At 52.8% G+C, this 24,363-nt stretch overlaps 1 protein-coding gene across 1 annotated transcript; it reads left to right on the top strand.

Moving 5' to 3' along the window:
* Nucleotides 1-3,683: 3,683 nt before the first annotated feature.
* PTMS (parathymosin) lies at nucleotides 3,684-7,745 on the top strand. The gene is made up of 5 exons (XM_014287568.3): nucleotides 3,684-4,352; nucleotides 5,101-5,172; nucleotides 5,918-5,996; nucleotides 6,153-6,217; nucleotides 6,786-7,745. Exons 1-5 carry the CDS (start codon nucleotides 4,305-4,307, stop codon nucleotides 6,834-6,836), a joined length of 315 nt encoding a protein of 104 aa, XP_014143043.2. The 5' UTR covers nucleotides 3,684-4,304; the 3' UTR covers nucleotides 6,837-7,745.
* Nucleotides 7,746-24,363: the final 16,618 nt, after the last annotated feature.

Here is a 24,363-nt window from a genome sequence, read left to right as displayed (position 1 = left end):
AAAACTAATTATCTGCCTGTATTTTTTAATGGATGCAGGACCAGAAGATGAATAGTGTGGATTAAATACATAAATGCATTCAAACATGTACCCTCCAACACACTGAGATTTTGCTAGTTTCACTGTAAGTGAAAGGAAAGAGAGCCCTCTGTGTCTGAATTTATGTAAATCTAAGAAACGTTAATGCAAATACACAACCTTCTGCTCTTTTGCTGTTCAGCAAAACAGTTTGGAGGAGTTTTGGAACCACTTACGAGTTAGTTCACCAAATAAAATTCTTGAAATACCCAGTATTGTGTTTTTCTTTTGCTCAGAGTTAGTTCAGCCTTCAACATAAATAAAAGCCCCCACATCCCCCAAGAGAACACAGTGACAAGTCTAGCAAGGTATTAAAACAAAAAGCATAAGCATCTGCTTCTAGGTGCATGCACCCTGCATATGCTACAAGCAGAAGACTACGTACCACGCATGAAAGCCCAGACACACGTGCAAGCACATGCTCACTTACGAAGACACACACCTGCAAGCTTAACACATGCCTCAGTAGAAAAGCACCATACGTTCTGTACTCACAAAAGTAAAACACATGTAACGGAGAGAAAATATCACCACTGTACACAAAGAGGTATGTACTGCATCTAAATACATGCACGCACCTGCATAAACACAAAGCACAAACAGGGTACAGCACAAAAACTGGCACTTATTGTACAGAGCAAACTGCATTCATATCAATGCCCAGGCTACAGACAGACGTGCACAGCATCTATCTTCCCAAAAAATGATGCATAATCTAACTTCTGCACCTCCCTCATACTGTCTAAGGACATAAGACTCCAAAAAGGATGGAATATATTCTGCTGAGTTGGCAAAGCCACTTCAGGCAAAGATTACAGAACATACTGAAAAGGGACTCGCATCTGCAGACCGTGCAGTAAGTACACTCGCATTTGCAACAAAAGGAAAAACACAGATGGGAGAAGAGCGCAGAGAAAAGCCACAAATTGATCCAGCAGATGAAATGCAGAGTAGCACAAATCAGAAGGAGGAGCAGAAGACACAGGGAAGAGTTAGGTGAGACAATTCAGAGATGCCCTCAGGGCTTGAGCAAAGCAGCTGCGTGCTAGAAGCCAAGAGACTCACCATCGGGATCTGAAGGGCAGGAAGAGCTGGGATGCAGAAACAGGCATGTCACAAGGTATGAAGAAGAGTTTCACATCAGATTTAAGGGAAAAAACATAGCTGATATAGGCATGCTGGGCAAAACAGGACACGTGGAAAATGAAGGGGGGATGTGAAACAAATTTTGTACGTGGGATAAAGGATGTTGCAAAGAGAAGCCAGGAAGAGGGGCGCAGGAAGAATGCTGCCAAGGATACAGTTAGAAGGCAGAAGCTGAGAAGCAACAGAGGAGGCAAAAATCACAGAGACAGATATGGTGGGGAGTGTGGAAAGCAAAATGTGAGGCTGCACACTGCAGATGCTAAGGGGGGAAGGGACAGGTGGCACACCAGTTTGTAGAGCTGACCAAACAGCCCCATCCCACAGGTTGCTGGAAACATGCTTCCCTTCCACAAAGAGGTGCCTGTCTGTTTGCATCCATAGGTGTGCCGTCTGTGTCAACAAGAAGCTGGAGCACAGCAACATCACCAAATATAATTCCCACTTTCTCCTATCTAGGATGGTGTGTCAAGGCCTGCTTGTGCATTAATGTGAAAATGTCTCTGCCAAGGGACGCGTGTTGGTACTGTTCTGCATTTTCAACAGTTGAGCACGCTTAAGAAAGGGTAAAAAACCTGAACTGGTGAAGGGAACAGCAGATAGAGCCATGCATCTTCTGACAAGCAAAAGCAGAGAGGAACAACATCTGGCCACTTTATAATATGGGGGGGTTTTAGCTCTCCCTTTCGCGTGTAGCTCCAGAAATTATGATTTTCTTCTCATACAAGAGAAGGATGAAAGAAGGGTACCTGAACCAAACCAGGACTTGAATGTTGATAGCAGCTAGACCTGTGAAGTTGGCCAGAGGGGCTTTGTGAAACGGGAAGGGGGCAGGAAATAATTAATGCATACATTTTCATGATTTGTTATTTTGGTACTAGTCTAGATCAGCGTGTCTGGGTTACATGACAATTTCTTTGGGGCAGGCACTATGTGTAGCTAGGAAGAATATAAATTAGTCAGATCATGAGAGAAGCAGCTGTAGCTGCAGAGGAGATGAGACGACAAGGTGGGGATCTCCTGCCTCCCTGTCACACAGATATAATTTATCCAATCTCTTTCATACTTTACTTCAGGAGATGTGTACTTATTGCCTTCTCTGTTCCACAAGTACCAACCACTTTTTCTATTAAATGCTCAAACTGAAACACATTTGATTAAACTCAAGGTCTGGATCCTGACTTCACATGGAGGTTTACTGAGTTTGTATCAGGACAAGAAGGGCTGACACACCTAAATACATTTTCCAACCAGATGGATTAATAACCTTGCCTTGTACCTGTGAGAATGGCTGTGTACATCCATACATACTCACTTGCAGGCTCGGTTTTGTAAGTAGGCTTGCAAATGCATGCAGAATTTTTTGCACTTGCCTGTGACTAAGAGTGTGACAATACAAATCTTCAGGGAAAGGTAAAGGGAATTTAGTCATCCCCGTCTGCCCAGGCTGATAAACAACGCTCTGAAGCACATCTGTTCGGTTAACCACAAATCCCCTGCAGCTGCAAGACACAACCTGCCGTTCTGCTGAAAGGCCTTCGGCTTAAAGGCAGACTGAGCGCCGGCCAGTGGCCCTGGGCGGGCCGCCCCCTGCCCGGAGGCACCGGCAGAGCCCGCCTTCCCGGGCGCAGCGCTGCGGCAGGCGGCAGGGGTCAGTGTTGGCCGCCGCACGCTGCCCAGCCGAGCCGCCGCCGGGCCGAGCGCCAACGGGGCACGGCCATCCGCCGCGGCACCGGGCCGGGGGGCAGGCCCAGCCCCAACACCCGCCGTGTCGCACCACACAGGGCTGCGGGCAGCGGCCTCCCTCGCCTCCGAGGGCTCTCCCCCACCTGAAGCGGCGGAGCGGCGCTGCCTCCAGACAGACCTCTAGCCTCACCAGGCGCCCCGGCCGCCAGCACAGCCCCAGCCCCGCAGAGGGGCAGCCAGGGAGCGGGCAGCCACCCGCGGCGCACCACGGCCCCGCCGCCGCTCGCCGCCGCCTCAGGCCCTCGCCCGCCGGCCCCACCGCCCCACGTGCCAGGGGCCCCTCCCGCCTCCCTGCAGCAACGCTCTCTGGGCCCCCCACCCCCACCAGCCAGCCTACCGCCGGCAGCCAATAGTAAACCTGTTGCCAGGCAGACGTCTCATTTGAATGGCCCAATCAGGCGTCTAGCCATTAGTTCCCTCCTTATATGGGGAAGCGGGATGCACTGCCTAAACCTCCGCTCCCCCGCCCCTCGCCGCCGCGGGCAGAGCGCGGGAAAAGCAGCCTCGCTCCCGCCCCCACTCAGCGCGTTCCCGCGCGGGGCCTAGCGGAGGGGAAGGGGGGGTGGGGGTGGGTGGTGGCTGGGGCCGGGCCGCAGAGAGGGGGGGGGGGGGGGGGGGCGGGCTAGCTGGGGCCGGGCTGCAGGGAGGGAGGGGCCCCGCCGCCGGGAGCTCTTCCAGCGGGAGGGAAGGCGGGTCGGCAGCTGGAGTGGAAAATTCCAGGCAGGAGGCCGCGTGAGCCCGGCCGTCGCCAGCGCTGCCCACCCACACGGACCCGCACAACAGCTCCTCGCCCACCGCGGGTTCCTCCTGAAGGGACGGCAAGGCTGTACGGGCGGCTGTCCCCCTCCGCCTCCCTGGGCTGTGCTGCAGGGGCGGCTGGCAAAGGGCTGGGGTCCCTGGGGCAGTGCCTTGGTGTGGCGGCTCGGCGGGAAGAGCGGGGCTTGTGGGCTTCGCGCCCCCGTCTTGCCTCGACGGGCCGGGTGGGGGCTGCCGTGTGCCCCCGCTGCCGGGCGCTGCGCCGGCTGTGGTGGAGCGGCGAGCGCACATTGTTCTGCCGGCCGGGCTCCCCGCGGCGCAGCCCGTCCCTCTCCCCTCCCTCCTCCGCCTCCCGTCCCTCTCCCCTCCCTCTGCAGGTCCCTCCTTCCCTCGTCACCGAGCGGTGTATAAATCCCCTTCCCCGGCGTATCCCCCCACCGCGGGAGACCCTGGTACTTTGGCCCCCGGGGCGGGAGCCTGCTGCCTCCGGACCGCCGGGACTTTGCTGACCGCTTTTCCCCCCTCGCGGGGCCCCCTCACACGGTTCCCACCAGCCTCTTCCCTTCGCAACCCGGGTCAGGATGTCGGAAAAACGCGTCGAGGAGGCGCCGGCGGAGCTGAGCGCTAAGGTGAGACACCCACCCCACGCCCCCAGCCACCCCCCCGGCCCCTCGCCAGCAGGTCCGGTCCCGACGGGGAACGGGGAACAGCGGCCCCGCTCACCTCACCGGGGGTGGGTGGCGGAACGGCAGCGCGGTCTTTGAGGTGCCCGACCGCAGGGGGGCGCTCGTTGGCCCTTTTCGCGGCGTCTGGCCAATGGTGGGGGGGCGCTCGCGGGCTCCTCGCGCCGCCCGGCCAATGGGGGGGCGGGGGCGGGGCGGGGGGCGCGCTCCCCGCGCGCCCCCCGCCCCGCCCCCGCCTCCCCCATTGGCCGGGCGGCGCGCGCGTTGCGGTCGTGCGCAGCGCGGGTTACGCGCCGGCCGGTCTCCCCTCGGGGCCGGCAGCCGTTAAGAGAACGGTTTAACGGCGGCGGAACCCCGGGCGAAAAGTACTGTGGACACAAAGTGTGGGCCTTGGGGAGGGAGGGGGGGAAACGCCTCGATCCTACGGACAAGGTTCTTTTTTAAAAAAAAAAAAAAAAAATTAAGACTCTTCCGTACTGCTGGTTTCCATATGTGTGTGGTCTAAAAGTAGGTCTGACGTGTTTTCGCTCCTTTTTTTTTTTTTTTTTTTTTTTTTTTTTGCTAGGGCGGGCGGATTTAACACCTAATATGTTTTATTCTGTGTCTCCTCTAAACCCTCTTTGTTCAAGCATTCCAGTCTTTTCTTGCCATTGACCACTGGAATTATTTTTTTTCCCCCTCACCTCACAAATAGGAAATGAAAGAAAAGAAGGACAAACTTGAGGAAAAAACGGTTCACAAAGAAAAGAAGAAGGAGGTAGTAGAGGTGAGGCCCTTCTGAGGGATAAATTTAGGGGTGTTATATGAGATGGTTAGCCAGGCTCGCTCTGGGTAATGAACACTAAAGAAGTACGGGAGATTAAGAAGGGGGGCAGGCCCAGGGAGCTCACAAGGGAGAGAGGCAAATGAAGAGCGAGCTATAGGATAATTACGGAGAATGAGCCTTGAAGGACTGGGCATGGCCCAGTGAGAAGAAAAAAGATCAAAGAAGGGAGTGGAGACGAGCAAGGAGGAGTTAGGAGAAAGTGGCACAGGAGATGTGGTGCTGCACCCGGTGAAGTACCCTGAGGTGCGTGAGGAGTGTAAGTTGAAGAAGGTGAGGGGAAGGAACAGTGAGGAAATGGACAGACTGGTGAAGGTCAGAAGGGATCAGGAAGCAGGTGTACTACGAGCACAGGCTAAATCATTAGCCTGTAGCCAGAGAGATGTTCTGTTTGTTGGGATGGAATGGCTGCAGCTTGTCGGGGTTGTAAGCCTTGGAAGCTAAGGGGAGTTCGTATTGGTGGGCAGGGACTGGAAAAATTGGTTTTGTGAAGAAGGATGGTTGGGAGGAGGGTTTCAGCTGGGATGGTGGGAATAACTGGTCTTGGTAACACTGCAGAGACCACTTGGTGCATGTCTGAGGATGGAGTCTGAAGTAGCTGGAGCTCTGCTCTTGCACTTGCACCAAAGAGCACATGGAAGTGTCACCCTGGTGCCAGTATCTGCTCTGACCAATTTGTTTCGTTCAGGATGAAGAAAATGGAGCTGAAGAAGATGAGGAAGAGAATCCTGATGACGTGGATGAAGAAGGTGGTGATGAGGATGAAGGTAGGAGTAATTGGTATAGGGAGAATGGGGAGGAATCGGGCTGTGGGGGAGTAGCAGATCAGGGAGGGAATTTCCTTCTCTGAGCCCTCTGACTGTGTGACTATGTTCCCTTAAATGCTACTTCCAAAAATTACTTCCTCTCTTCCTTCTGCTTAGAAGGAGACGAGAATGGGCAAGAGCAGGATGGTCATGCAGAAAAACGATCTGCAGAGGAGGAAGAGGTGAGTGATGGTGTGAGAGTAAACGACAGTGAGAAAGGATTAGGTTACCTGCTATGTGCTGGTCAAATCCATGTGGATGCTGCTGCTGAATATCAAATCGGCCTCGGGTCTAGTTGCTTCAGCAGCAGATGGGTAAACAAATCTGTTGTGGCAAGGGGATAATAACCCCCTGTGGGCTCACGGTAGGATCTAGGTCCCTCCGCTAGCAGTCAGTGCTGAGCGTTTGAGAGTCAGGGTGCTTGAGATGATGCTGGGCATTGACCCCTGAAGTGACGTCAGCCAGGGCTTTGTACACCTCCCAAAAGGAACAGCGTGGGAGCCCCTCCCAATGGAGCTGTCCGGGTCTTAACCATGACAGTCAGCAGGACAGTTGTCAGGCAGTCAGGGTTGCTTCAAAGAGGAGTGGGCCTAGGGTGGGCCAAACAGATTTCCACGTGGAGGAAAGAGCAGCAGTAAGAACTTTGTGGAGAAAGGATGTACCTTGGTGTGGTGGCTGATGGCAAGCCTTTTTTTTTTTTTTTTTTTTTTTTTTTTTTTCCCTACCCCCCACCCCCTGTGTCCTGTGTAGGATGAAGTGGATCCAAAGAGACAGAAGACAGAAAACGGGTCTTCAGCTTGAGTCCTCCCCTCCCATCTCCTCTGTTCCGTCCATCTCTTCTCCTCCATTCCAGCCTGTGCTTGCACTGTCCGTTAGCCTCCGGCTTCACACAATCTCAGATGAGGGAAGATTAGAAATGCTCTCAAACAGAGAAGACAGCAGTTTCCTCCTCGCCTACCTGTGACATCCCTCAGCTGAAACTATTCCAGTCCCCCCATCCCTTCCGCTGTGCCCCACTGACAAGGGATCCTCTCCCCTCAAGAATCTCGTCGTTTCCTCTGGCCCAGTATGTCCCCTTACCAGGCCTGTGTGCCAGGCTCCTCCTGCAGCCGGCACCCGTCCTCCCCTTCCCGCTTGCCCCCCTTTTTTTGTCACTAGTGCAAATGAGATTCTTGATGGCTTCTGCTCCCCAGGCGTACTGCTGTCAGAGGTCCTCCCTGAGTCCAGGAGGCTGCGGGCACACATCTCACGGTGCATTTTCCAGTTCTAGGCGTCCTCTCATCTGCTTTCCCACTGAACCCTGAGAGACAAAGAAAAAAGAATTATTACAAGCAAATAATGGTTCTGTTAAACCATACATGGATACAGAATTTATTTTAAGCTTGCTTTTTTTTTCCCCAAGTTTACATGACAGCAAGCTGGCCCTCGTGAATTTTTCAGAAGATAAGGGTTGTTTTTATATATGAATTTCACCTGAATTGCATATTTTTCTAATTTGGAGGCTTTTTTAAAAGAAATCAAGAGAGAAACAATTGGGGACCAAACTTTCAATTCCATTTTTTTTCCCTTCAGATTTTCTTGTGACCAGTTTTTGTAAATTAAAGGCGATACAGCCACAGCATTTTCTATGGCACAGACATCACGAGGATGATAGATATAAATATATATATTGTTTTCAACTAGCACTGTAAATAAAAGCGTTTAAAAATATTTCAGACAGCTTGTGTGGACGGTCATGGCTGTACATCTCGCATTACCTCCTGATTGCTGCGGTAGAAGTTGATTTGCAGAAAGATGGGGTGGCTTGACCAGCCCTAGAGAGGGGAGCCCTGCATTACCCCAAAGACCTGCCTTAGTTATTCAAGTGGAACCAGTGTGCTGGGGTCCTGCTCCCTCTGCCAGCTGCTATGGCTGTGGCACAAAGGTAATGGGAAGTTCCAGAGCTACTGGGAAGCTTGTGAAGCTGCCAGCAGGCCTTGCCATGGGGCGGGAGAGGCTGGGGATCCTGAGCCATGGCTGCGCCTTGCGCTAAGTGCACGCTGCCCTGCGGCCTGGCGCTCACAGCAGCTGGGGAGCCTTGTGTGAGGCAGGAGCATCATTCTTGTCCCACCAGCTGCCTGGGAGAGATCTGTCCAGCACTTGTCCTTTTATCTTTGCAGACCTTTAAAGCTGCTGTGTTTTTTCCTATTAGAATTTTGGCAATCATGCAACGAGCTGCCAAGAGCTGCACATAATGCCAACTTTTGTCGGAGTGTCAGCAGCTTTATGGTTGTCCAGCCACAGCAACAGATCAGGTACTGGAAGCGCCAACAGTTGCTTGTCTCTGGAAGGGCAAAGCCATCGACCATCGTTTTTTCCAGATGCCTGTGCTTGGCTGGGCGCGGAGGGGGTGGCGTGAGCAGCGCAGCTGCTGCCAAGCCACTTCCCACCCGGAATGTGCCTGCCTAATAGGACATGGCTGTGCGGCTGGGTGTGGGTGCACTGCTGCCCCAGCACCCAGCTGCCAGCAGAGCCTTTGCCGGGTCTGCACCCAGCCCAGCCCAGGGCCCACCACGGCCCTGGTGCTCCTGCCTCAGCCCCTTCACTCCTTCCCCGTGTAGTGTCAGGACCCTTCTCCTCCAGCGGGGATGGGTCTGGTTTGGAGAGGCCTCCCTGCTCCAGGGACATCCCTGGCCCCAGCTGTGACCTTGTGCTGGGCTCTGCATTCAGGGGTCTTTGCAGCACCTAGACCGCGTTTCAAGAGCAGGTAGCTGCTGCTGCCGGGGATTGACTTGCAGCACCTCTCCTGCTCCCGCCCGCCTTGGCTGCTGCGATCAATGTGCTGCTTCAGCTGGCATCTATCTTTTAGTTGCACTTTGGCAATTTTGTATTCCTGCTATTGCTCCATTTTACAAAATGATGGATTCTAGTCTCTGAGATACTTTCACATTGGAGCAAGTCCTCAGGACTCCCCCAGACTTTCTGCTGACCAGTCACCTTTTACTGTTCTGTACTGAAGATGAATTATTAGCAGATGATACAATCTCTGCAGAGGCTGATTACAGTTTTCACGCTCCTTCTCCACCGCTGCAGCAGTGCCTGACCATGAGTAGTGCAGAATGTCCTTGCCAATGAGAAGTTGTGGAGAGAGAACTCCACCTCCGCTTTCTGTGTGGGTGCAACGCCAGTACCTCTGGTGCTACCCAGCCCGTCACCCAGCAGGCAGTGAGGCAGGACCTGCTCGCTAGGCCAGCACCAGAGATGTGTGCAGCCATCCCTCGTTTCCTCTGAGGGACATGCTGCAGGACAGAGGGAAGTGACAAAAAGCTGCCAGCCAGGTTCTCCACGTCTCTATGGGGCCCTCAACTCCACATCTCCTGCTAGCTCTTCCATCTTATTCAATTGCGCACCTTTGTCATCATCTATGGATAGTTGGAATATATAGCTACAGATACAGAAATAGAATATCTGCTTTGGTATTTTATTCATCTCAGTGACTTGCAGGACATTGTCACTGACTTGAGGTAAGGGCTACAGATAATGCAATGGAAATTCACAGAGTTTCTTTCTTGTCCTTTGGCCTGCAAAAATCCATGCTGTATCTGGTGGGATTTTAGCTGACAAGATGATCACAGTGAGAAGTTGCGTAGACTTCCAGAAAAAGTTGAGGATGCAGCCTTTTGTGCTGCACACCAGGCCTGCTTGTGCTTGATTTATATCTGAACCTGCAGGTGCTTTTTACCATTCAGCCTAATTCTTCTTCCACGACAAGATCAACCATGTCATGCTGGTGTCAGCAAGGTAAGAACAAAGCCCGTCTTTCACCAGTGATTCCTCAGAAGTAATGATACCACTCAGGGGCCTTATTCGCCTTTCTTGGCTCAGTGCTAATTCTCCACCCATTTCATGTAATTCCTGTGACCATCTGTTGACCTCATCAGCTCAGGGCAGAGCTCCCTCAGCCGTCCCTTCCTCACTTCCCACAGCACCTGCTCCAAGCTTCCAGCAGCTTCGGTCCTGCCGCTGGAGCAGCACCAGAGGTTTCCTTCTTTCTCATCCTCCCCCAGGGCTGCTTGCTTGGAGAGCTGTGGAGGTGGCACAGTCACACTCTTGCAGGCTCTGCTAGACTTCCCTCTGGACTGGCGGTTGCTGCTTCTGGTGGCCTTTTTGTGTGCTTTAGAAAATCAGATGCCAGAGCAGAGAGCAGGTAAAGCCACCTGCAAAGTCTTAGCTGTGTCCCTGTCCTAGCTCAGGCAAGTGAGTGACCCCTGGCTCCTTGGCAGGCTTCACTGAACGATTGGGACCTGGACCCTCCGGGATGGTGAGCCCACCTCCAGAATGGCTGTGGCCGTGGCGTGCCCAGCCTGCTGAGGCAGCGCTGGTGGGATGAGGGCTGCCCCTCGTTGCGTGACCATGTAGGCGCAGGCTCCTGCTCTGGCTTGCAGATGGAAAGCATGAGAGGAGGCAGCTAATCTCCATGCTGGGGGAATAAAACCAGGTAACGCTTCTGGTTTAGCAGTGCAGTGTGACCCAGCTGTGCTGCAGCCAAGGCGGTTAGGCTAGAGGTCTCCAGAGGTCCCTACCCACCTACATCTGGCTGCGATACACGAAGAAATCGTGGCCTGCCATGGAAAGTTTGAGCTGAGTCTGGAGATATTTTGAAGTGCTAAGCCCAGAAATGAATGCTCTTTGCATCTTGTAGCCATCACCTCCTCGTTCCCCCACAGGCAAATGATCCCCTCCGCCCAGCCTCTTTGGCCTTTCACATCGGTTTTAAGGCAATAAGTGAAAGAAGGCTGGTGTAATCAGAGCCATCGCATGTGCAGAATTGTGAACCCTCCTTCAGACCTGGAAAAAGTGAGCCCTCCAGCCACTGCTGGTCTGGGAGGAAAACCCTTCTTGCTTCAGGAAAGTCCGTAATCACTCTGCTGTACTAGCTTGAAAAAAATAGCAAAGACTAATTGCTTCTCCCCCCACCTTCCACGCCATTCCTCTGGGATCAGGGGCTTCTTTAGGCCCTCTGGTTAGGAAACCAGCATTGCTCAGCTGCTTCCCATACACCATATGGGAAACTGAAACAAGCCTTCCCAGATCCTTAAGAAGCCTGTGTACTTTTCCCTCCCACCTTTCTCCCTTATTTCAAGAGTGGAGTCAAAGGCAGACATGCTCATGGCTGATCCAGTCTGTGTGTTTTCTCGGGGAAGAAATCTGTGTTTACATCTGTGGGCTCCAACTGGGGACATATTGCAGATGGACAGGACTGGAGTGTGTCATCAGTGGATGAGTTTGGGGTTTGTTTCTGTGGTGGGTTGGCCCTGGCTGGGTGCCAGGTGACCACCAAAGCCACTCCATCACTCCCTCCTCAGCTGGACAGGGGAGAGAAAATGTAACAAATGGCTCGCGAGTCGAGATAAGGACAGGGAGAGATCACTGGCTCATCACCATCACAGGCAAAACTGACTCGACTTGGCGAAAAATGGAATTGAATTTATTACCAATCAAAACACAGGAGGATGATGAGAAAATAAAACAAAATCTTCAAACACATTCCCCCACTCCTCTCATCATCCCAGGCTCAACTTTACTCCCGATGTCTCTCCCCACGCCCTGGGCAGCGCAGGACGGGGCTGGGGCTGCGGCCAGTCCCTCACACGCTGTCACTGCTGCTGCTTCCCCCTCATGGGGAGGGTCCTCACACCCTGCCCTGCCCCAGCGTGGGGTCCTGCATGGGCTGGGAGCGGGGATCTGCTCCCCGTGGGCTCCATGGGCTGGGGGCACACCTGCCTCACCGTGGGCTTCATCACGGGCTGCCGGGGGGGATCTGCTGCAGCACCTGGAGCCCCTCCTGCCTCCTCCTGCCCCGGCCCGGGGGGCTGCAGGGCTGCTGCTCTCACACAGCCTCACTCCTCTCTCCCGCTGCAGGTTTTCCCCCTTATTCTTAAATCCGTCACCCCTGAGGTGCTGCCGCTGTCACCGCTGGGCTCAGCCTTGGCCAGCGGCGGGTCCGGCTGGGAGCCGGCTGGTGTGGGCTCTGTCGGACACGGGGGAACCTTCTGGCAGCTCCTCACTGAAGCCCCCACTGCAGCCCCCCCACTACCAAATCCTTGCCACACAAACCCAATATAGTGTCCTGGTGAGTTTTTACAGTTTTAGCAAAACAGGGACAGTCACAGGGGTGAGGAGAGACCTAAGGGGTCAGTAGTGCAGGGTCTCAGCCACACAAGGCAGTCTATGGACCAAGCGTGGTGCCATCAGCCACAGCTTCACTCTTGTGGGAGGCATTTCCTATCAGACACCGGAGAGGCTATGGTTGCCCATCTCAGGCTGCTCAGCAGCCCCAGTCCCAGCTGGAGGTATCTCCGCACAGCAGTAGTTCCTCAGCTGGGCCACAGGGTACTGGGGTATCGGAGCAGACAAGCTCCACCTCGCCAGGCGTACCTGCGCAGGCAGGCTGTGGTGGCTGGCTGGGCCACTTGTGGCAAATTAAAGAGGATGGAAGAGCATGCGAGCCACGTGTGTGCTGTGGGTGATACCCAGCTGGTGCTACTGGTCACCAGGGGGCTGCAGGAGCCGCATGTTCTATAGACCTGTGGGTTTTGTAATGACGTTTATTGTTCCCATGCTCTACCTTGTATCTTAAACAAAAAGTCTCAAAAAGTCCAGTTCGGTGTTTCCAATGTCCTAGTGGGGTTCAAGGCACTTTATTCTCAGTTTTAGGTGCTTAATCCATGAAGCGGTGTCATGTCAGCAGGGTGTTTGGCCACATGTCCTGCAATGAAGAATCTTGTCCCTAAATCAAAGATGTTACTGGGTATTCATGCATCCAAGGTGGAAGATCCTAAAACTAGCAAAAGCTGTAAGATGGAGCAAAAGTAGCCAGCTTCCAGAGCTCTGTGATTACATATATCTACCTGTACCTCTCCGGCACGTCTTAGGCTTTCCCACATCTTACAGCAATTCATCTGTCATTTTAGGATGCCTTTACTAGGCTACATAATAATTCGAAATGCAAATTTTCCAAGCCCCTTACCTGAAGCATCCTTCAGTGGCTTTTCAGTTGTTGCACAGCCAAAGGACTTCACAAAAAGGTCTTTGCCAGACAGCACTCCACAGCACGAGCTCTGCTGGGCTCATCCATAAGCCCATCAGAAATCCTATCTGAAAACTTACAGCTGGTTGCTGTTTTCTTATGTGGAGGATGTTTTCTTAAATGGTACGCCTAAATTTTTTCCTATCTCAGATCCAGTCTCAGATCCAGCTGAGGCTGTCATATATAGCTCTGACAAAGCATCCTGAGCTTCCAGGGAAGCAGCAGCCCAGTAGATATGGACCCAGATTTGAGCTGGTAATTTGTCAGTTTTCCACCACAAAAAGGTAAATTTTACAGAAGATTCAGCAGAAAAGTTTGGGAAAGCCGCCCTTGTAATTCACATGAGTCATGAGGTTTTGCTCATAAATAGAGAAAATACAAACTGCTTCAGGGCCAGTTAATCACTTTTCATAGCTGTAGAAATAAGCATTCTTGTAGGGCACTGCTAACAGTGTGTCATGTTGACTGTAGTTTGTCTCTGGGAGAGGATCCCGTTCCACCTCAGTTTCTCTGTGTTTTAAAAGGTTTTGAGATCCAATCCTGACTTAAGATCTCCCATCAGTGGCAGGATTCCTACAGGTGTTCCCAGTATTCCCCAGTGCTGCTTTTCTTTTACTTCCACAGGTGAGAAGCCTGCAGATAGCTGATGGGATCCCAGACAGCAGACCAGGAGGAATGCCAGGAACTGGGATACTGCAGTGACATGTGTGGCATCCCAGCTGCTATACAGCAGACCACCTCCATGCTGTACATGCTCTTATTGATGAAGACTCCAAGGGGACCTCCAGCTGGACCAAGACCTCCTGCATAACCTGGGACACAAAGGCTAAGCCCCAGCTCTTCTTTCCAAGACCTTTGCTTGTGCTGGGAAAGAGCAGCACTCTGCGATAACAGGCAGCACAACCAAACGTAGCTCAAACCACTACCTCTTTCAGCTTGGGGGGTGCACTTTATATTGCTTTTCTTGATCCTCTCAAATCGATTTATTGCTGGGAGAGGAGTTGCTGGAGTCGTTTAAGCTCAGGTCTGCAGCTTTCCTGCCTCAAGGGCCCCTGGTGGCACCAGAATTGACATGTCTGTAAATGACTGAAAAATTGTGAGCTGTCTTCATCTGAGTTTCTCTGTGCCCAAAATGCTGGGTGCAGAGCAGGCTGTGAGCTGTCTCTTGGAACAGAGGAATGAGGAATGGCTCTGCTCACACACTGCCAGTGTTGTGAGAGGCCTAACTCAGACCTGGAGAACTGAGTAGTCCCTGCCTGGTCAGTCAGCATCGATCTGTCTCGCCTGGGTGTCCACAGGTTGATGTGAACACACAGAGGTGTCTCTCTGGCTTGCAGAAGGAAGGGTCCTTCTGCCTAAAGAGCCCAGGGCAGGTCTAGGGACCTCCAGTAGAAAGGCACATACATGTTCATGCCTAGCTGATTCTGGACCTGCTCCCAGTGGGGTTCCCTCCCTTATTGGATCCCTTAGGTAGAGCCCTGGAGTTTGACTGTCCCACCTTAGGGGGACAGAGGCCTCTTTTTCTCATTGCCTACAACACCAGTTGGTTATCGAGCTCTGTTGGATGCCCAACAGCAGAGCCAGTACCTGAGATCACTGCAGCTTTCTGGAGAACCTGATTCAGATTTTCAGTTGCAGAATTTTCTTGGGGAAACAAAATTCTGGATTTAGCTGAGAGGTCCACAAGTCCCCAGGCAACCACAGCAACTGCTCCGGGTAACTTAAAAACCTGTCAGTTTTAGGTTTCAGATGCTGCTTGGATAACCCACTTCCCCCAGAGCCACTTGCAGGTATCAGCCAGCCAGCCAGTATAATTCCACATGTCAACAACGGCATTTTAAGAGTTTTCTGTCCTTTCTAGTCCTCAGCACAGTTTCTCATCCACTCCGTCGTGCTAGGGCAGCTGGCTGGAGGGACCTGCTGTGGAAGTCATCTAGTTATTCCCTGTGCTAATTACACACCCACCTTTTCTCCTGCTCCTCCTTTCAAACAGCATGTTGGCACGGCTCTGGCTCACAGCCCCGTGAAGGGCCATGTTGTCACCACCCAGACACGGGGGGCGAGCCCATAGCTGCAGGCACATTCCTGGTGGCACAGAGACAGCAAGGCAAGCCTGGAAGAGTCTCTTGGGCCAGTTTCCTTGTGAGAGCAGGTGCAAGGTGGAATCCCACCCTCAGGCACCTGGGAAGGCTTCCAGGTCACCTTCCAACCCTTCAGTGAGCATGCCCCTTCACCTCGAGGACTTCTCTGTTTTTTATATCCACCCCAAACATTTGTTTTTCACAGAGCAAGGCAGGAAATGCTGTTAGTCTCGGTTGGGTTTGGGTTTGTTGTTGTTTTTTTTTTCCTGTTAAATAACTACCCTTGAGCCAGTATTTTGAGTGTAGCTTCCTTTTCCATTAATAAGGCTTCTGAACTTCTCTTTGGCTCGTGACTGGACCCTTCTGTCCATATTTCCTCCTCTGCACAAGCTGATCTGGCATTACAGTTCAGGCAGGGGGCTCACAGGACCCTTGAGGGGACCAGTCTTTCAGAATGACTTATTTTGACTTAATAAGCATCACACAGAAGAAAATAATAGTAATTGGGGGAAAAAAAAAAAAAAAACCCATGAAAAAAAGAGAAACCTCTACATCTCCTTCAAGTCTGGAACAAGTGAGCTTGCCGACCACCCATAGCTAGGGAAAAAACAGCAGGTCCCTGCTAAACTCAGGGGAAAGCCCCCACACCCACATGCCACCACCACCTCAGCTCGTTTGAGTCCAGGAGCCTTTTCCTTCCTTTTCCCTGCATGTTCTGTGCCTTGGCTCAGCAGCCCTGCTCCTCTGCCGCTCCCCAGCCCTGCGCTGGGGTTTCCTTGTGGAGCAAGACCAGTGGGCTTTTCCCCGAGTCTCACAAAGGGCCCACATGCACTCCTGGGGAAGCCTCTGGTCAGGGCTGCAAGTAAGGGAAAAGCCGGGGGAAATAAGACTGGCGTGTGTTTTATTCTCATCATGGAGATCAGATGGCTTGGCTTCCTTGTTCCTGCAGAGCACCTGTGTCCCAGGGCTGAGCAAGAGGATGCCATCAACCATTTTTCACATCAACAGCCTGCGGGTGGTGAAGAGGCCACCACAATCCTTCCTGTGTCAGAGCCTTGCTGTGAAAAACATGTGCCTCATCACCAGCCAGATTTTGGGTTTAATTTCCAGCCACCGGTCATCCTTATGCTCCTCTACAAAAGCAGAGAACCTGCCTCTTGTTCACAGCTTCTGATGGTGAGAAAATATCAAAGCTAGATTTTGAATGTACCACAAATGGTGGTACCAATGGTCTTTTTAGCCTGAAGCTCTGCTCTGGCCAATGCAAGATCCCTAAGGAAAGGCACTGAGAGCCGAGGCATCGTATAGAAGCTTTCTGAAAACAAGAGCCAAGGACATCCTGAGCTGGCAGTCACACCCGGGCCATCCTATTCTAAAGCCAGTGAGGAACTGATCCTCCACAAACCACCTAATCCTTGTTTGAACTCATTTATGCTCCTGGTCTCTGCAACATCCTCTAACAATGATCCTACCATCTTCATGACATGTCAAACAAATTTCCTTTTGTTTGCCACAAAATTGCCGCCTGAGCCCTCCGCTGTTTCCTTCGGATTAGGTAAAACAGATCAAACACCTCACGTTCTGTACATTCGGAAGCAAGATGTCCAGGCCACAAGTCAGGGGGTTTTGTTCTGCTCTTCTAAATCCGTTTCCATTTTTCCACATCCTTTTTCGAATCATGGACACGTTCCAGTAACTTGGGCTGTAAACAGAGGTAACACAATCTGTTCGCTCTTTGAGATCCCATCTCATACAGCACGCTGTCACGCACCCCCCTCCCTGGAGCCTTGTCTTCCCAGGATACTGTATTCTGTTCTGGAAGTGTGATCCACATACTTTGTTCCTTGACATATAACCTTACATTTTAATCCTAAGTGTGAATTAAGGGGGTCTCAGGAGGCGGTGGCTTCCCACTAACCTTGCCAAACATGGTGGGCCGTGCCAGGCAGGACAGCACACCTGCGGAGCCGCAGAGCCCTCTGAACCACATCCTGGCAGCCTAAGGCAGCCGTGAACACCAGGAAGCAGTCGGATGTTGAACAAGCCATGTGGCACCCTGGCACTGGAAGCTCACAGAGCCTGAATTTCTGCGACACTTTCATCGTATTTACCCAGGGCACAAAAGTATTAGCAGCTTTATCTTCTGCTCTGACGTATCCTGTGCAGCTAGAGAGGGTCCTTTGGTCTTTGGGGGCTTTATGAGGAAAACCTGGCAGAGGCGCCTGTTACAGTGGAGAGGGAGAGCGCTGCTCAGCGTGGCCCCTTCGCCTCCTGGAGAACGAGACCTGACATTTGCAAGCAGAGACTTCTTAGAACCAGGAAAAATTAAAAATGGCACCAAACCAAAAAAATCGAGCTTACACCCATGTTTTCCCCATGTGGCCTTTATTGCACCCCAGTGACCGACTACTGGCAAAGCTTCCTAACATTTAGTTTGTGGGATCTCCATCTTTGGAACCCGGATCTCTCCCAGCCTGCACTGTGACACGGGAGGTCCCACCCCTTGGGAACTTCAAAGCCCCTCTACACAGAGGTGTAGTTCCATGACTTTGGTCCCAGCTTCCTTCAAGGGTAAACAGGCACCAGCCCTTAGAGCAGCAAAGCCTGTTGCCTGTGCCACAGCAACAGCTAGTCACCTTCCAGCATGGTGACAACGGGGGCACCTCCAGAGCCAGGAGGGTCTCTTTGCAGCACTGAAGGCTAGCCAGGCGTTCATTAGCAAGAGCACAGTGGCCAATCCTGTCTTCAGGATGAAAAGCCACATTGCAACACTGTGGGATGCTGGCACACTGGAGCAAGTCTGACAAAAGGCTCTGCGATGGCTGTGGGACGGAGAACATGACACAGGACAGGGGGCATTTGTTCAGCCCGAGGAAAAGGGGGGATCCAGCTGCTGCCTGCTCCTACCCAAAGGGACTTGGAGAGGAGACAGAGTCAGAACCCTCTCACAGGGGCACAGGGAAAGGGCACAGGACAAGGAACGCAAGTTGCAACACATGAACTTCCTACGGGACACAAGGAAAAGCCTCCCCTGTTTCAGCAGCGGAACAGGTTTTCAGAGACTGGAGAGTCTCCACAATTGCAGGTGTTCAGGATTTGCCTGGGCCAAGCCCTGAGCAATCCAGTCTGTTTGGGAGTCACCCTGCTGTGAGCAGAGGGATGGAGTGGAGACCCCGGAGGTACCTGTGATGCTGTGGGTAACGAGTGGGTTTAGTGGTTTTTGCATTTTTTGTTAGTGAGGCAGTAGATGCTACCTTACAAAATGATGCAGGCTGCTACCTGCCGTGAGGTGCCAAATGGAGAGGAATTCAGAAAAAACACCCAGCTTAGCTGCCACTACACTCTGAATTGCAGTCTGTCCCACCATCACAATAATCCAGCATGAACGTGTGGTGGTGCAGAAAGGGGCAATCCCATCTTCCCTTTCAACTCTCCCGCTGCCTCTCTTTTGTCAACACTGATGAGCATCGGAGAATTGATCCAGCTGAAAACTAAATTGTAAAGAAATAAAACCATTTTGATTTACAATGAGCCCTTTCAGTATAAAAATGCACCATCTCCCTCCCTCGCAATTTTTGTTCAAAGCAAAATGATTTGCGCATCACCAGTCTGGGATCACCAAATCAGAGACTTTATTCTCTTCAGGAGTATTTGGGAGCACTGCTGTCCCCTTCCTCACTGTGCCATCATCCACATGAACCTTCCCAGGGATTGTGTTCTTCTCCAAGTGATTTCTCATAGCATCACATGCTCCTTTAGTTACCCTCTACTTTTTATATCTAGCTTTCCCACTAAGAAAGAAATAGCATATTCTTTATTAATAAGTATTTGCTCTTAAGTATATATAATAAGTAGTTTCCAGAGCTCATAAAATATGGGCTCATGTCCTCCTCCCATGAGGCACCATGAAAACACAGGACACAGACCAGGTCTGCTTTTTCACTATTCCTGAGGGCACAGGCAACTCAGCCCTGAGCCAGACCCCTCTGTGCCCTGTGCAACGCTCACCCCCAGCGTCTGAAACACATCCGAGGTACCTCTCCTGTGTCAGAGACACCCACGCTGCGGCCAGGAGCAGGACACAGAGAGGATCTGAGCCCCATGAGCAGAAGGCACGTCCTGCTGCGGCAGTTTTCCTTTGAGGGGATACATGCTGTATTGTCAGTTGAGAGCAAAAGCAGCGATGGAGGTGTGAGCCTCGCACCTGTGGATCAGCGTCTCTCCCCCTGGGCCCCCAGGAGAAAGTTGGTATTCCCCTGGATCAGCTGCTGGAAGGTCTTACACCAGCAGACACAACCCACACCTGTTCTGGAGATCCCCCTGGCCAAAGCATCTCTCAGGACAAGTAGTCACACGGTCACCCTGCAAAACTGTAGAGAGACTGACAACCTGGAGAAGGCTAAGAAGGGGCTTGTGTGTGATCTGCTGGGGAATCTGGGCGCCCTGGTTTCACTATGTGTCCAGCATCACCCGCCCAGCCCACCACAACACCAGTCTTACCACAGTCTTGGTGCTGACAGAGGTCTTGTTTGCTGGCCACTTCTGCCAGTGCTCACCTGCTCCTGGGCTACCCTGATGTTGGGCACCCATCTGTCACCCAGCCCTGCTGCCGGCACCAGGCTTCCAGCCCGCCAGGGCAGGGACCCGTGGGTGGTCAGACCCTTTCTCTCCAGCTACCCCCAGCAGAACCACGTTTTGTGAGCCCTGCGCTCAGAGCAAGGTTCAGCTCCCATCAGAGCGCTCCTCAGCTGCTTCCAGCCCACACTCGAGCCACGGGAATCTTTCAGGACCACTCTGCTGTGGCCCCAGCCCCTCAGCGACATGTGGCACGTTGTGTCAGTCCCTGACTCCCTCACCTTGCTGTCAGCTCACTGTAACTCAGAGCTTTCTCCTTGCAGCAGACATGTGGCTCCCAGCCCTCGCATGCCTTGGGCTCCTGGGTACCTCTTTGCTCTCCAGAACAGTCACTGCAGCCCTGGGACATATGGGAGGCCATCACATATTTTTCCATTGGATTAAAGGCATGGCACGAACGCTGCTGTGAAAAGTGAGTCAGAATGTAACCGAGCTTGCTGCAAGGGTTTTTGTAGCTGATTCACCTCGCCCTCTGTGTTGCAAAACACAGAGGCTATGGCATCAAAGACATCCTGTGGCATCAAAGGCATCACTTAACTAGATATTGGCCAAGGTACCGATATCCATCACCATCTCCACTGGTGGCTGTGAATGCCTGAAGAGGATGCTGTGGCATCCCATTGCTCCCCCAGGAAGGACCGGGATGCTTTTTGAAAGAGAACAGTTACACATTTCTCTAGAGCTAATGCTGGCCACGTACGAGATGTCAGCTGACAAATATGCCCATGAATGCTGCAGGTTCTCTCAGTGATTAACTCACCAGTTTTTTAGCAGAAATGCAGCCCACAGCTTCAGTCACAGACAACCCCCGCCCGCCGCGCGCCCCCCCCCCCCCCCCCCCCCCCCCGCCTCCCCCCGGTGTTGTTCCTGACTTTCTAATTTGGGTTTCTCTGGGATGTTCAGCTACCTGCTGAGGATTGCCGTACAAAGGTCACTCTCCTTTTAGCGTTGTAAAGAGGCTTCAGATTTGTCCAAAGATGACATAAATCTATGTTTTCCTAAAGGGATGTTCCCGTGGGATTCCAGGGAGCAGGTCACCTCTAAACTCTCCTCGGCTCCACATCAGAGACCTGTGGTGGCTCCAGCACTGCCCATTCAGCAAATCCTCTAAAAAAGACCTTTTCAAAAAAGCCTCCCAATAAATATCAGGCAGGCAGCCACTCTTCCTCCTTCCAGCACTTCTGCAGAGGCACGTTTCGGTTTTGCCCAGATCTACTGGGCAGATGTGAACTTTCTCTTTTCTAATCCTCCTCCTGGGTCCCTTTTTGGGATCTGTCACCTCAGATAAATGGGTCTTTCCTCCAAGACCACTCTCCAATGCGTGGTGTGCCTGGGAAGATAACATGCTCCTTCCAGGCACCGTGGAGGGACAGAAGTCTGGAGCAACTGCTTCCTCCCGTGAGGAAGGACACACACTTGGTACCCACCCAGACTTAGCAAAGCTGAGCGATTTCATACACACAACTGGCCTCAGGTTGGCACCTTGGTAGAAACCATCATGGTCCTTTGTGAGGAAAGAGTGGCCAGCATCCCTCTGCCTCAGGGGTGCCTAGTTCAGCACAGTTCCACACCGTGCATCTGGCACAAAGCCTGCCAAGCTGCAGGCACTGCTCTGCTGGTGCAGGGACCTGCTCTTGGTCCCTCCGCAGCCACGAGGTGCTGGCTCAGGAGCCGCTGTCCTGAGACAGGCAGCTCTGCTCCTTCCCCGCTGGAGGTGAGCTTAGGTCTGTGGCAGCTCCCTGAGCTCCCAGGCAGTGCCAGAAGTTTCACAGTTAATCCCAGTCTGACCCCTGCAAACCCAGTTGCCTGTCCAGGCGCCTGTTGACCATCACCCTGCCCAGCAGCTCTTGCTCACCCTCCATCCCCTGCCAGACTTTCCCTTCTGTCTCCCCAGGCGTGGCTGCTCTCTGTTTACAGTCCCTTGCCACAGAGTTATTAGTTATCTCTTATTAGTAACTTCTTTTTCCTTGCTGTGTTTGCTTTAGCTCTGGGCAAACAGCGATTAGGATGTTTTGCATAAAGTCCTTTTGGTGAGCACCCTACCTCAGGAACACCCAGACCAGCCGAGCTTAAGTTGTGTGGCTGATAACCCAGCCTTCAAGTCAGGGCACAATTTCTCAGGTCAGTTAAATTATATGCAAACATGTTATTTAAAAAATTATGCAAATAAATTATAGAGCGTCTCAAAAAGTTAGCATGAAGCAGAAGATTGTGACTAGATGCTGCAAGGACCAAAACATGAAAGTGGAATCACTCAGAGAAAAACACGGTATCGCAGAAATCTGGAAACGCAACGGAAAATTCCTTCAGCAAGACTAACTCAATGATACTGCAGAATAGTGTTTTCTATTCCTATTTTTCTTGGTAAGTGTAGTTTGCATGTGTAGGGCTTGCCAAGAGAGACAAGAAAAGCAATGTGCTAAGGCTGTGCACAAGGTGATGGCTGCGGGTAAGCCCAGAGTCCGGCTGAAGCCAGCTAATGCCCAGCACAGACAAAGGAGCATTCAGCGAGCCGGGCTTCCCGTGTCCCTGCCCTGGGCTACCCCTGTGGTAGCCAGCCCCTTGCTCCCCGTGGCGCTGCCAGGGTCCCAGGCGCCCCGGTCACCCCCTCTGCCTGGGGGCGGGCAGCTCCAGGGAGGTGCCACAGTGCTGACCCTGCTCCTCTCTGTTACGGCTGTCGCAGGGTCCTGTTCTGGGAGATGACGAAAACGCCATTCGAGGGAGTCAGCATTTAAAATGGGTCGTTAGAAAGAAACGTCACAGTGTCTTTGCTAAAGATAGCCTGGTGCTGAGTAAAACGGTGCCTCCAAAACCTTCATTTCACAACATGCTTGCTCAGCACAGCACCCCCCAGCCCCAAAGGCCCCTCGGTGCCAGGCAGCTCCTGGGCTCAGCCGCTGGTCCCCCGTGACCGCCCTCGGGGAGCAGGAGCAGGGTGGGAGTACGCCTCCCCCCCCTTGGCTGCTCCTTACAGACGAAGCATCTCCTAGAGCACGGGTTGGGCTGGGGGTGGCTTTAGGAGCTGGAGTGGCACAGTGCCAGGGCACTCAGGCTGAGCAGCAGAGCGGGTCGGGTGGAGGGGCACAGCAGCGAGCTCCGTGTGTCTGCGGGCGAAGCCAGGGGATGGGCAGTGGGGTAACCACCGGGCTGCGGAGCCGTGTGTCCTGCCCACCGCGGTCCCATCGCCCCCCTCTCTCTCTCTCATCTTCACCTTCACCCACACGCTCACACCATTCTCGCACTGCTGATGCAGGGGAAAGAGAGACCGATGCTTTCTGCTTGGACTGGGCACCGTAAACTGTTTTTCTTCAACAGGAGGAAAAAAACACCTCCTGCCAACCGTCACAGGTTCTCCCCCGTCTTCTCTCTTCCTCTCTCAGGTGATCCCATGGGCTGTGTGATACAGAGGGCATGAAGGGCCACTACAGAGCAGTGCCCCAGGGACAGCGAGGCACCCAGGGCTGCACCAGGCTCCCACACACCCACCCCTCTCCTGGCGGGGCTGAAGAGCCCTGTGTGATAAGGGACAGGAGCTGCCACCACAGCAGCCGGCTGCTGCAGCGAGGCTTACCACTTGCTCTCTTTCATCCTCCACCCTCCCCAGCCAGCGGAGGAAAACTAGAGAGCAAGCAAGGACCCCTCCACAGTGAAGACATGGCCGTTGTGAGTCACCCCCCTTCCCTCACCCCCCTGGAAAAGCCCCAGCCCAGCCCTCGGGGGGTGCGCTGCCGAGGGGCTTGGGTGTCTGACACCTGTCACGAAGGGCTGATTAAGTCCGAAAGAGTCAGAGCCAGTGGGTTGCTGGAAAGTGTGAGCCACAAGTGGGGGGTTCTCTGAGGCAGAAGGGGCAGGACGAGGCACATGGATGGAAATGTGTTGCCCCTACGCAAAGCTCAGCAGCTACATGGGGGCTAGGACGAGCCCTCTCAACACACAAGCTCAGGGTGTGGGGGGTCCCCAGTGCTGCTGGAGCAGGAGGGTCCCCTTCCTCACACCCCTCGCAGTGCCACAGAGCACAGCCCCTCTTCTCAGTGCCGGCTGCTTCTCCCCAGGTGCTCCTCTCTGCCCCCTCCGACCCCCTGAGCTTTGTCCCATATTGCCCCCGCACTCCGGACTGATGGGGCACATGTGCCCTGGCTGGAGCTCACCACAGACCCTTTCCTCGTGCTGTGAAGTGACCTATAAGAAAAAGCTGAGAAATCAGCACATTTGAAGGATTAAAGGGGGTGGGGAGGGGGGTGGGAGTGTGTGTGAGAAACAACAACAACAACAAAAACATCAAAAAGAAAGAACAGCAGAAAAAAGACCAGCATATTCTCAAAAGCCCTGAAACAATTAGAAAGAAGCTGTAAGAGACAGAAAGATCAAACCAAAAAAGGTAAGAGATGAAAGAAAAACATGAAGGGCACTTGCTGGGAAGTGTCTTCTACACTTTTTCCACTGTCTATGTAGAAGCGAAACTTGTAAGAAAAACAACAGCAACCCAAAGAATTTCCACTAAAAGATGCTTAGAGCAGTGTCTCTGGTCCCTCCCTCCTCTCTC

Source organism: Falco cherrug, chromosome 5 (assembly GCF_023634085.1).
Source record: "Falco cherrug isolate bFalChe1 chromosome 5, bFalChe1.pri, whole genome shotgun sequence".
Classification (NCBI taxonomy): Eukaryota; Metazoa; Chordata; class Aves; order Falconiformes; family Falconidae; genus Falco; species Falco cherrug.
Note: the sequence above shows the minus strand (reverse complement) of the source record. Positions and strands in the feature narration are given on the sequence as shown.

Excerpts from the sequence above, each read along its gene's own strand:
- PTMS (XM_014287568.3), top strand. The coding sequence starts at position 4,305 with ATGTCGGAAAAACGCGTCGAGGAGGCGCCGGCGGAGCTGAGCGCTAAG. Across the intron at positions 5,173-5,917 it reads AGAAGAAGGAGGTAGTAGAG|GATGAAGAAAATGGAGCTGA; the intron begins GTGAGGCCCTTC and ends TGTTTCGTTCAG. Across the intron at positions 6,218-6,785 it reads GATCTGCAGAGGAGGAAGAG|GATGAAGTGGATCCAAAGAG; the intron begins GTGAGTGATGGT and ends TGTCCTGTGTAG.